The 12,139-nt window shown below is 36.8% G+C and overlaps 1 protein-coding gene across 2 annotated transcripts in view; it reads right to left on the bottom strand.

The window, feature by feature from the left end:
* The window catches only part of ERCC6L2 (ERCC excision repair 6 like 2), a 139,485-nt gene extending 127,702 nt beyond the window's left edge, over positions 1–11,783 (bottom strand). For both annotated transcript variants that reach the window (XM_034646666.1, XM_034646667.1), the window contains exons 1-2: positions 11,651–11,783; positions 6,454–6,878 (exon numbers count right to left, since the gene is read on the bottom strand). In XM_034646666.1, the coding sequence (XP_034502557.1) occupies positions 6,454–6,878; positions 11,651–11,696 (471 nt within the window). In that variant the 5' untranslated portion in view covers positions 11,697–11,783. The remainder of the gene's footprint in view (positions 1–6,453; positions 6,879–11,650) is intronic.
* Between the last annotated feature and the right edge of the window lie 356 nt (positions 11,784–12,139).

Genomic DNA, 12,139 nt, shown 5'->3' with positions numbered 1-12,139 from the left:
ATATTTAAGTATAAAATAACAGAAACTGTACCCAATTCTTTTAGAAAAAAGAGGAGGAAGAAACACTTCTCTATTTTATGAGGTTTGCATAACTTCAATACCAAAACCAGACAAACATAATATGAGAAAACTATAGACCAAAATCCATAATAAATATAAAGGCAAAAATTCTTAAAATATTAACCAATTAAATCTAGCAAATATAAAAATAATACCTCATGATTAAATTGAGTTTATGTCAAAAATACAAAACTAGTTTAGGATTAAAAACCAATCAATATAAATCATATTGATTCATATAGAATGTCAACAGAGAAAAGGAGAAAAAATTATGATCTCAATGGATGCAGAAAACGTATTTGATAAAATTCAATACACAGTAACTACCAAAAAAAACCCTCAGAAATTAGGACTAGAAGGGAACATCCTACATCTGATAAAAGATAGTATGAAAATCCTACAGCTAACATACTTAAGCTTTCTCTCTAAGACAGGAATGAGATAAGGATGTCACTGTTTCTATTCAAATTGTCCTGGAATCCTACCTAGCCAGTGAAATTAGGCAAGAAAAAGAAATAAAAGACATAAAAATTAAAGAAGTAAAACTGTCTCTATTTGTGGATGACATACACTGTTTGCATAGAGAATCCTAAGGCATCTACCAAACAACTACTAGAACTAGTAAGTGATGAATTTAGCACAGTGGCAGGATATGAGCTCAATATATAAAAATAAATTTGACTTTTATATACTAGCAGCAAAAAATTAGGATATTAAATTTAAAATTCCACTAACAATAGATGAAAAATATATAATTATATATAAAAAAATATGTGTGAGGCCCACATACACAACTATAAAGCCCTGCTGAGAGAAATTAAAGACTTAAATTAATGGAGCTATCATTCCATATTAATTCTCCCCAAACTGTTCTATAAATTCAATATAATTGAACTCCATAATCCTAATAAAATCCTAAAAGATCTGTTCATGGAACTTGACAAACTGATTAAAACTTTACATCAAAATAAAAAGTTTTACATAAAGATATACAAGGTATAACAAGAAAGTAATAACACAAAATTGAGTATAAGGATGGTCAAATGGAACAAGACCAATCTCATCTTTTTATTCTATACCATTGTTCAGTTTGACTATCCTTATACTCAGTTTTGTGTTCATTACTTACTTACATATAGACAAACAACTCAGTTTAAAGATGGGCAAAGAACTTGTATCTTAATCACTTTGGGGCACTATAACAAATAACCATAGACTGCATGGCTTAAACAACACTTTCACTTCTCACAGTTCTACACTCTAGTTCAAGATCAAAGTTTTGGCAGATCTGTTATCTGGTGAAAGCCTACTTCCTGGTTTACAGATGGCTTGCAGTCTTCTTCTTGTATCCTCAGATGACAGAGAGCAGAGAGAAAGCAAACTTTCTCCTATCTCTTCTTAACACTGTCACTAATCTCATCACTAATCTCATCCCTAATCACTCCCAAAGACCCCATCTCCAAATAACACTATTCACATAGGGACAGCAATGAAAAGTTGAGGCAACTGGGTATTGACTAGAACGGGACATGAGGAAACTCTACAGTGAGGGAAATGTTCTATATCTTATTAGAGTGGTGGATATATATATATATATAACTCATATATATATATATGAGTTAAATACGGATTTATAGATATAACTCATATATACATATGAGTTAAATATGCATAACTGTATACTTTCAATCCATGCATTTTACTGTTTATAATTAAAGACAGAATCACACACACAAACACACAGATACATATATTCTTTTGAATTACAAGCAAACTGGTCCTCAAAGGTTACTGAAAAGGCAGAAAAGATACCAATTAGATACTATATAACAATGTAAATGAGGCAATATAAATCTAATCCATTACTTTCCTCTTAATTCATCTATGGATTGTTTCATTATAAGAAAACTATATTCCTAATTATGATAATTCATAATCCAATCTGTTCATCTATCCAAGATGATGAAAATCTTAATTTTAACTTAATTTGTCAAATTCCATGAATTTGAGAATTCTATAAAATATTGGGGAATTTTAATAAAAATCTAGGATTTTGCATTCATTCCCAATTTTAATTTCTTAGTCCAATTAAAAAACTAAAAGTGAAAATAGATGAATTACTGGTATTGAACACACCATGGGAACAAATGTACACAAAGAAACTTCTGGGGTGATAGATATGTTCATTATCTTGATTGTGGTACTGTAGTGATCATTTCTTGGGTATATCTATCTATCTATATATGTATAAAACTTACCAAACCATACACTGTAAATTTATGCACTTTACTGTATATCAATTATATCTTAAAAAAGTACATATACAACATACAAACGTATAAATACACATACAACCAACAAGTCTGCTAAAACTAGTTACAAGTGACAAAACCAAATTTTGTAAGAATATGGAGTAACCATAATTTCATACGTTGTTGGCAGGAATGCAGAATGGTACAAATATTTTGGAAAAGGTTTGGCAATTTCTTATAAAACTAACCATACATTAGTTTATGACCAAGTAGTTCCATTCCTAATTATTTACTCAAGAAAACTGAATACACAAAAGATTGTTCAAGAGAGTTCTTACCAGTTTTATTCATGACAACTAAAAACTGGAAACAGCTCAGGTGTCCATCAGCTGGAGGATAAACAAAATGCAGCATGTATACAATGGAATAACTACTCAGCAATAAAAAGGAACAAACTACTTATGCAGTCAATAACATAGATGAGACTCAAAATATTATGCTAAGTGAAAGAAGCTTTACACAGAGTGCACCTGTATGATCCTATTTATATGAAAAGGCAAAACTAATCTATGATATAAAAAAGCAGAACCGTGATTGTCTCTTGGGGGTGGTGGGAAGACCAGGAAGAAACAGAATGACCTCTTGTGGAGGGATGATAATGTTCTGTATCTTGAAAGGGTTTATTTGGCTTACAGAGATGTCAAAGCTCAGGGAATGGTGGGTATACTTAAGATTTGTGCATTTCGTTGTAAATTTTACTTCAAAATGAAAAAAAAAGAATTGTAAATAAATACTGACTAGCTAATGACACATATGCTCAAGTGTTTGGGGTTAAGATATATTAATGTCTGCTACTTTAAAACGCAACAAAACATGGCTCGATGGATGGACAGATAAGTGATAAAGCCACATATAATGACATGTTAAAACAATCTAGGTGGTGGGTATATGGGTATTCATTGTACAATTCTTCCAACTCTTCTGTATGTTTGAAAAGTTTCATAATAAGATCTTGGGGAAAAATCAGTTTGTAAGCCAGTAGTGACTCCATTTTTTGCACATTCATATGTTTATATATGTTTTATATTCAACTGCTCCCTCTCAATCAGATAGATCCTTCCAATTCACTTAAAAAATACTCAAGTTCTTCCTATCCCCAAATGATACAAACAAACAAACAAAAAACTTCCTCAAAGTTCCATCCTCCTTCAGCTACTACTAGGCCACTTTTGTTCCTTTCAAAGCCACATTTCTTAAAGAGGTAAGCATACTTCCCATGTCTATGCCTTCACCTACTTCATCTGGCTTGTGCCCCCCCAGATTCCAGCAAAATAGCTCTTGTTCAAGATACCAATAATTTCCAATGTCACTAGATCAAATGCACATCTTAAAATCCTCATTCCTTGAAGAATGTAAAATATTAAACTGACATTTTTAAATGTGAAATGAGGGAAACAAACTTTATTTGGTATGTAAACCGAGCTTTTTTAAAAAGAAAAGCTCAATTTCATATTGTGGTCAAGTTAGAATGTGAGAAGGGGAAAACTTAAGGGATGTTATCACAAAAAAGGAAAAAAAAAGAATAAGATTATACTACAGTCCAAATGATAAATGCCAGTGGTAATAAATGCCAACAGTAAATATTCATAGACCATTTCCACCTAATTCTACTGTATCTTGAAATTCTACTAAACTCATTAGCCATTGTCCACATTTCTTCAACTGGTTTAGTCATTGTATTTATAGAAGCTCCACCTTAAATGGATCTCCCAACCCTCTATTTATGTAGACATTATCCCTGAGCTACAAGAATAATAACAGAGATGTAGGTCTCCAAGGATCAGAAAAATCCAGCTAAGTATCAAAACTAGTATAGAAACTATGTCCTACTCTTCAGAAGATAAGCCCTCAGGCCTTTCAAAGCACATTCATAACACAATTGAAAGCCTTCCAGGGATTTCAGTGTGTCAGGTAATATAAAAATGTGCAGTAAAATCACTTTAAAAATATACATCATAAAATAAAGGGAATTTCTTTATAACATGGAATTCAGAGATGAAAGCTAAATTTGAGCCTTAAACATGCATACGAATTTGAATTGTATTTAGTAGTTTTAATGGGAGGAGATGCCAAACTAGTTCCCAAAAAGGTCACTTTTTATAGCACCATCATGTTTCTGATTTTGCAGATTAGCAGGCATTGGCTAGTCAAAGAAATGTGGGAAAGGACATTCTAGCGTGGGCAAACACAATAAAACTGTATGTAAGATAGTCATATTAGTTATTTATAGTTATAGATATTTATTTTCCTCTAGTATTCATCTGTATATCTTGGTCACAGATGATAGTTTCCTCAAGGCTCCTTTCTTTATTCTTGCTACCTATTCTCCTGAGAAAGTAAAGTTGTTTATTCCATAAGCAATTATTTAGCACCTTCAATGTGCAAGCCTAGAACTATGTGCATTGCCTGGGCTTAAAGAACAAAACAGTATGGCTACTGGTGATACACTATGCTTATTGAAGGACTTAGTTTTACTCTAGCTTTTTACATCACAGCTTTATACACAATTGCATTATTAGACTATTTTTTTAAGATTTTATTTATTTATTTGAGAGAAAGAAAGTGAGAGAAAGCACACACACATGAGCAAGGGGAGGGGCAGAGAGAGAAGAAGAGGGAGAGAGAGAATCTGAAGCAGACTCAGTTGGGCGTGGAGCCTGATATGGGGCTCGATCTCACAACCCTGTGATCATGACCTGAGCTGGAACAAGAGTATGGCCCTTAACCCACTGCACCACCCAGGCACCCCCAGACTATTTTTAAATGTTAAATTAGTTTTTCACTTACAAGTTCCACTAACAATGGCAGTGTCATGAAGAATAAAATAGCTTAAATTCAATTATAATGAAGGAAACACGGAAGGATTTAATCAGAAACTAGACAAACACTCCTGAAAATCCAGAGTGATTGTATAGTATAAAGTCTAGCTTCAGAACTCTAATCTTTTTAGATCACAAACCTTTGTGATAAGCAGCTTCTGACAGGGCTCCCAATAATCCCCACCTGTTGGTATCCACAGGCCTGTTTAATCTTCCCCCTTGAGTAAGAGCTGAACCTAGCAACTTGCTTCTAAAGAAGCAAATATGGCAAAAGTGAAGGGCTGTCTCTTCTGTGATTAGGTTACAAAAGACTATGAGTTCTCTCTTACTTGTGCTCTCTTGCCCTCTCACTTGCTCTCCCTGATGAAGCATGCTGCCATGTTATAAGAAACTCCATTAAGAGGCCCATGTAGCAAGGAACCAAGGGAGCCCTTCACCAATAAATAGCTCATGAGAAACTGAGGCCACAGTCTAACATCCCACAAGAAACTGAATCCCGCCAACAACCATGTGGCCTGGAAGGGAATCCTCCCTAGTCCAACCTTGATAGGACTGCTGCCTTGCAAGAGGTGGAGCCAGAGGACCCAGCTAATCTGTACCTGGATTCCTGACCCACAGAAACTGTAGTATGATAAATGCATACTGTTGTAAGCTGCTAAATTTTGAGGTAATTTGTTATACAGCAATAGATAACCAACATACACGCCTTCTGAAGAAAAGCATATAAGTATACAAATTCTTGCACACATTTTAGGGAAATAGGAAGCCTCTCTGGAGTCCACCAGTGGTATTCCTAGTGGTCCAGGGATCTCAGATTTAAAAACTTCTGATATGATAAACTCTATACAATATACACAAAAGGCCTGCAAGAAATCAATTGAACCATGTTACGTACCTTAACAAATGTCAGAATACTTTCCTTCCATACAGTATTGCTAAGAAAGTTAAACTACTTTAAATATAAATTGATATTTTAGTGCTAGTATCACCAAAGGTAAAATCAAGCCAAGTTATACCAAAACATTATTTTGAATAACGTATTTCACAGATACTAAATAAGTACTGAGAATAAAATAATTACTACACACCATCCTAATTTTGAGGACCTCCTGTCCACTGGGTGAGAAACACACACACACACACACACACAAAATAGCTACTACAACAGTTGAGAGTACAAATAGAGATTTGTATATGGTATCCATTCATGTACATAAAATGACTTTAATGAATTTTAATTATAAAGTAATTACAAGAAATACCTGTACTGTTTTTCCAAGTCCCATGTCATCACCAAGAATACACCCTTTTCCTTGGATGAAGTGTGCATAGAGAAACTGGGCTCCTTCCCTTTGGTAGTCTCTCAAATACCTGTTAATAGTATAAGGAATAGAGTCTCCATCTTCAGATAACGGAAAAGCAACAGCAGATGATGGAAATTTTCGGTCTGGGAAATAAGGCTTTTCCAAATCTTCATCATCAAATATAAAACTCCTGGAGCAATCTTTAACAGATTTTACTTCTTGAAGCCTTTTAAGAGGTACTTTTCTTTCTTGAAAATCTGAATATAAGATGATTGCAAATGACTTCCCATTTTCATCCACTGTGATAGATTTTATGCTTGCTTCACAAAGTGTTCCATTCTCTGGAGAAGGGGCAAGACATCTTTCTCCTGGATTCCATATGTCTGTAATAATAAAGAAGAAAATAAAATTTCCAAATCTAACTAATAAAGTAACTCCCCATTTATCCACTGCTATGAGAAAAAAAAATGTACCTCACATGAGCACCCTTTCCAAATTACTGAAACAAGATAAATTATAACATGTAAAGATATTCTCCTAAAACATATTAACAGATGTTCTCCTATAATAAGCAGAGTAAAGGATATATAATTTATTTCCAGTGGTTCTCACCCTGGCTGTGTGTCACAATCTCCTCATACATGCTTGGACATTAACTCTGTTGATTATGGTTCAGTGGCTATGGGCCACGGTTTTATTACTTTGTTATTTTTATTTATTTTATTTTATTTATATTTATTTATTTATTACTTTGTTTGGTGGATATTGTTGAATTCAAAGGCCATTCTTATTCACAGCCAGGGTTGAGAACCGCTAATTTAGATACTCATGATGATTCATGAACATTATATATGTTATTCATGATATGGTAGACTAATAGTAAATGGGACTTGATAATGAGTAAGCTAAAATCCTCTAGACAGCAATGCTTTTGTGATTGTCCTGTCTGTTTTTTCCCATCTCCTTTCTCTGGAGACAGCTGTTCCTTCTTGTGAATATTGCTGCTTCTAAACTGTTCCTTGAATTTGTACACAACTAACCAAGGGAATCTCCAATTCAACTACAGAAACTGCAGAGTGATGTGTGCCAGCCCTGCCACAACTTTTTTCCCTTCTAGGTTTTCAAGGATTGCAGTTCTTTAAAAAGTGATGAATTCTAAGATCTCTTTCTGCGAAGATTCTATTATTTGAAAAATCTGACCCCTTGGTCTATATGTATTTATTCCGTGCTTCATTGCACAGCTTTCTATTTTATTTTCTTTTTTTTTTTAAGATTTTATTTATTCATTTGACAGAGAGAGAGAGCGAGAGAGCACAAGCAGGGGAGCGGCAGAGGGAGAGGGAGGAGCAGGCCCCCCCACTGAACAGGAAGCCTGATGCAGGGCTCCATCCCAAGCACCCTGGGATCATGACCCGAGCCGAAGGCAGAAGCTTAACCCACTGAGCTACCCAGGCGCTCCGTCTATTTTATTTTCTATTCAGAAAATATAGCACTATGAATAGGGAAGGGAACATCTTTAGAGCATACAACCAGTATAATTAAAAGATACCAAATAGAGGAAATTAAGTAAAAATAATTTTCTAAATGGAATTTCTTATAGCCAGAATTACAGAGGAGCTGTGTGACTACAGATGTAAGAATACCAGGAATTATTTTTCTCACATATTTCTTATTGAGGTCAGATAACCATTGGTAGTTTCTTAGGGTCTTTCCAATGATTTCTCGTTAGATTTTTGTAACATTTGTGATTATAATATGACTAATATATCTATACTCTCTTAAGCACGAATAGCTCATTATGCTATTCGGCATCAGTTGTTCCTCAAAAGTAAAACTATTATTCCCTCTAACTTTGGTAAGGTTATTTTGCATAACAATTAGAAGTACCCCAGAAAAATCTGTTCTCCTAATCTTTGGACTCAAACTGAGAACTGTCACACAATTCTAAAAGACACAGTTTTAACATGAAACTAAAACCTTGATCCACTGTACAGGGATAACAGATTAGTGGGCCCTATTTTCATAACAGTACCATTTGAGCCTTAAGACCTGAATTAATTCTTATAGCAATTCTTAACACATTATTTCTGTTTCACATGATTTTTTTGCCTATCCAGAAAACACCTTCCAATTTTTAAAGACTTAAGTCATTAATGAGTTTATTATTCAACATATATGTTTTAACACCAATTACCTACCAAATACTGTACCACACAATAGGTATAAAATGAAAAAAAAATGTCAAAAATGATAATGATTAAACTTTGCTCAGAACTAGTCTTTCCAAATCTCATTAAACGGCATCATCATGTAGCCAACTTTTCATGGTAGAAAACATTCAGCCAGCCCTTATTCCTCTTTTTATATTACTCCCTACATCCAATCCATCAGAAAGTCCTGCTGCTTCTCCCTCAAAATGTATCATTTCCCTCCACCATGCTACCACCTCTCTAAAACAACTGTCGGCAAACTTTTTCTGTAAAGAATCAGATTTTAGCTATTTATTATTTTAGTTTTGCAGGCTCTACTGTCTCTTACCCTTGTAACACAAAAGCAGGGACAGAGAACACATAAACAAATGGGCATGGCTTTGTTCCAACAAAATTTTACCTACAAGTGTCAGGCTAGATTTGGCTCTAGCCCAAAGTTTGCTGCCCTCTGCCCTAAAGCATGCCACTTTTGGCTTTCTCCTAAATTACCACTATAAACTCCTAACCATTCTCTCTGCTGCCACCATTTCCCCCCTACAACCCATTTTACACATAGCAGCAATACTAGCTAAAAATATAAATTACTGGGGTTCCTCGGTGGCTCAGTCAGTTAAGCATCTGACTCTTGATTTTGGCTCAGGTCATGATCTCTGGGTCCTGGGATCCAGCCCTACGTCAGGCTCCATGCTCAGTGGGGTATCTGCTTGAGGATTCTCTTCCCCTCTTTCTACCCCTCCCCCTGCTTGCATGCTCTCTGTCTAGAATAAATAAATAAATTTTTTTAAAAAATAAAATTATTAGTAAATCTTTAAAATCTTTCAATAGTTATCATTGCATAAAGAATAAAGTACAAACTCCTTACTATGGCCTATAAGCCCCAGTATGATCTGCCAATTACTCTAGAGAGTAATTTCCTTTCCAGGAAAATGTCTGTATTTTTCAAGTTTTATCCCCAGCATCAGCACTCAGTAGGCACTCAATAAATGTGCTGAATTTATTAACAAAAACACATCCTTGATCTCACAGATCCTAGACACCTAGTGAGGGAGACAGATACTAAAAAAGCTCACAGACATGAAATTGTAATAAGTGCTTCAGAAGACAACAACAGAGTGCTATGAAAAAGAAGTACTGAAGAAACATAATTTAAAAGGGAAGAAGATCTAACAAGAGTATCTCTGAGCACACAGAATGTGCAAAAGCCCTGTGGGCTTCACACAATTTCTGGACATCTATTTAGTTCCTTAGCTTGAATAATTTCTAGAACTAAATAGATTCAGTTAAGTTTGGGCAAAGGCTAGAATCTCTCTGTATCAACTTCTAGAACAAATAGCTCAACTTGGGAGGATCTCCTGTGGGGCTGAATGGAGGGTCCTCTTTAACGCCATTTCCTTTCCTCCTTCATTCCAGACTGGCCTCCTTGCTATTCCTCAACCACGGCAAGCATGCTCCCATCTCATGGCCCCTGAGCTTTCTGTTCCTTCCATCAACACTCTCCCTAAACACACAAATGACTGAGTTTTTCACTACATTCAGGTCTCTGCTACAATGGCATCTCCTCAGAGGTGTTTTCTCTGACCACTGAATCTAAAATAGCACTCCCAGCCACTCTTCTTTTGCCCTGTTTAATTCCATTTTCAGAGAAAAATATGAAATATTTGTTACTGTTTATCTCAACTTAGTTCCCTAGAGCAGGGACTTACTTTGTTCACTACTATATCCTGGGCACCTAGAACACTGTTTGAAATTGAAATACTTGTAGGACTAACACATATTTATATAGAGCTAACATTTGAAGACTTACGTGTGCCAGGCACGTGCTTTATTTCATTTACGCCTCGCCACCATCATTCAATGACTTCATATAAGTAATATTGTTAGTTCCATTTTACAAATGGTGAAACAGATAAAGGTTAACCAACTTGCCCATGGTTACATAGCTTAAAAATGGCAGATCCTGAATTTGAACCAAGCTATTTGACCTTGTGGCAAACACACTGTACCATGCACACATGAACGAACAAGTCCCTGGAACTGAGTAGTCCCCGCTCCTTTTAACAGGTCTGAGCATCACAGCACTACAATCGCCACTCAGCAGCTTCACTACTTATTTCACCTGCCAGGCTTCTATGGGTAGTTATATTTGTGATCCCTGAATTATAGTGTCAGTTCCTAGCCTTCAGAGTTGAGGCTTATTACATAAACCTCTCTAAACTTTAGCTCTGAATTCCTCATCTATTTAATGAAATCGATACCTTTCTCAAAGGAAAGCATGGGGATAAACAATCAGCATATTGCTGGGCACATAACAAGCACTCAATATCTGATAGTTTTCTTGTATCACTTTTAGTAATGAAATAATGGGGCAAAAGGCATCCCATTTGACTTGTGTTTGATTACCACAACCTCCTTAAACCCTCTCTTGAGGACCCGATAAATGTTGAGTCTAAGGCCCTGAGTCAGTACATCACATATTAAGCTCTTTGTGTAATCAAATAATGTGAACTGAATATCTCAACCTTTATTCACCTATATAACAACAAACTTCTACCATTCGCTAAGAACTGGGGCATACAAACCTGAAGAATCAACACACCACACATTTATTGAGTGCTTATTGTGGACCAGAAGCTGAGTCACATAAGTGCTTTGCATATACCATCTTATTTAGTAATCACAAGAACTCCGCAATAATCTCAATTTACAGATGGGGAAACTGCCCAAAGTTTCTCAGCAAGAAACTGTCAGAGCTAGCACTAGATCCAGTCTGACTCCAGAGTCCAGGTTCTCAACACTGAATACCAAGGAATTGGTGCCAGACTCCAGCTGTCATTCAGAAGAGCCACCGGGTAAAACCCCAACCCCAAGGGAACTGTCAGGAACGGGTCCAACCCAGCGCAGTAAAGACAGCTGCCTGGGCTGAGGGGCGGGCTCAGAGCTTGTACCTTTGCCGGCGGTTTCCACGCGAGGCTTGGGGGCAGAGGGATCCATCTGGCCAGGGGGAGGGGCCGGGCAGCCTGGTTGCGTACAACACTCGACAGGCGGCCGAGGACCTGGACGAGGAGGCGGGCGGGAAGACTGAGGCCAACGCCACTTCCTGCAGCCCTTCGTACATCGCCCCCTTGAAGCGCGACGCCAGCGGACGAGAGGGAACACAGGTGAGAGGGTCCAGAGAGAAGGGAGGCAGCGTCCCAGGCAGCGGCAGAGCTGGAGAGCGCGGTGGCGGCTGGCAAGTCGGCGCTCACCTAGTCATCTCGCATTCCGCCGGGGGAGGAGGCAAGCCGGCAAGTGGACCCCTTAGCCCCCCCTTTCAGAGTTGGCCCTATCTCTACCTTCCCCTGCAACTTTCATCCCCGGTTCGGAAAATCCCGCGAGATCAGGCTCCTGAACTGTCATTGAGATCTCGCGATAACAAAATCTTGGTTCACATGGGC

This window comes from Ailuropoda melanoleuca, chromosome 17, assembly GCF_002007445.2.
Source record: "Ailuropoda melanoleuca isolate Jingjing chromosome 17, ASM200744v2, whole genome shotgun sequence".
Taxonomy (NCBI): Eukaryota; Metazoa; Chordata; class Mammalia; order Carnivora; family Ursidae; genus Ailuropoda; species Ailuropoda melanoleuca.
Note: the sequence above shows the minus strand (reverse complement) of the source record. Positions and strands in the feature narration are given on the sequence as shown.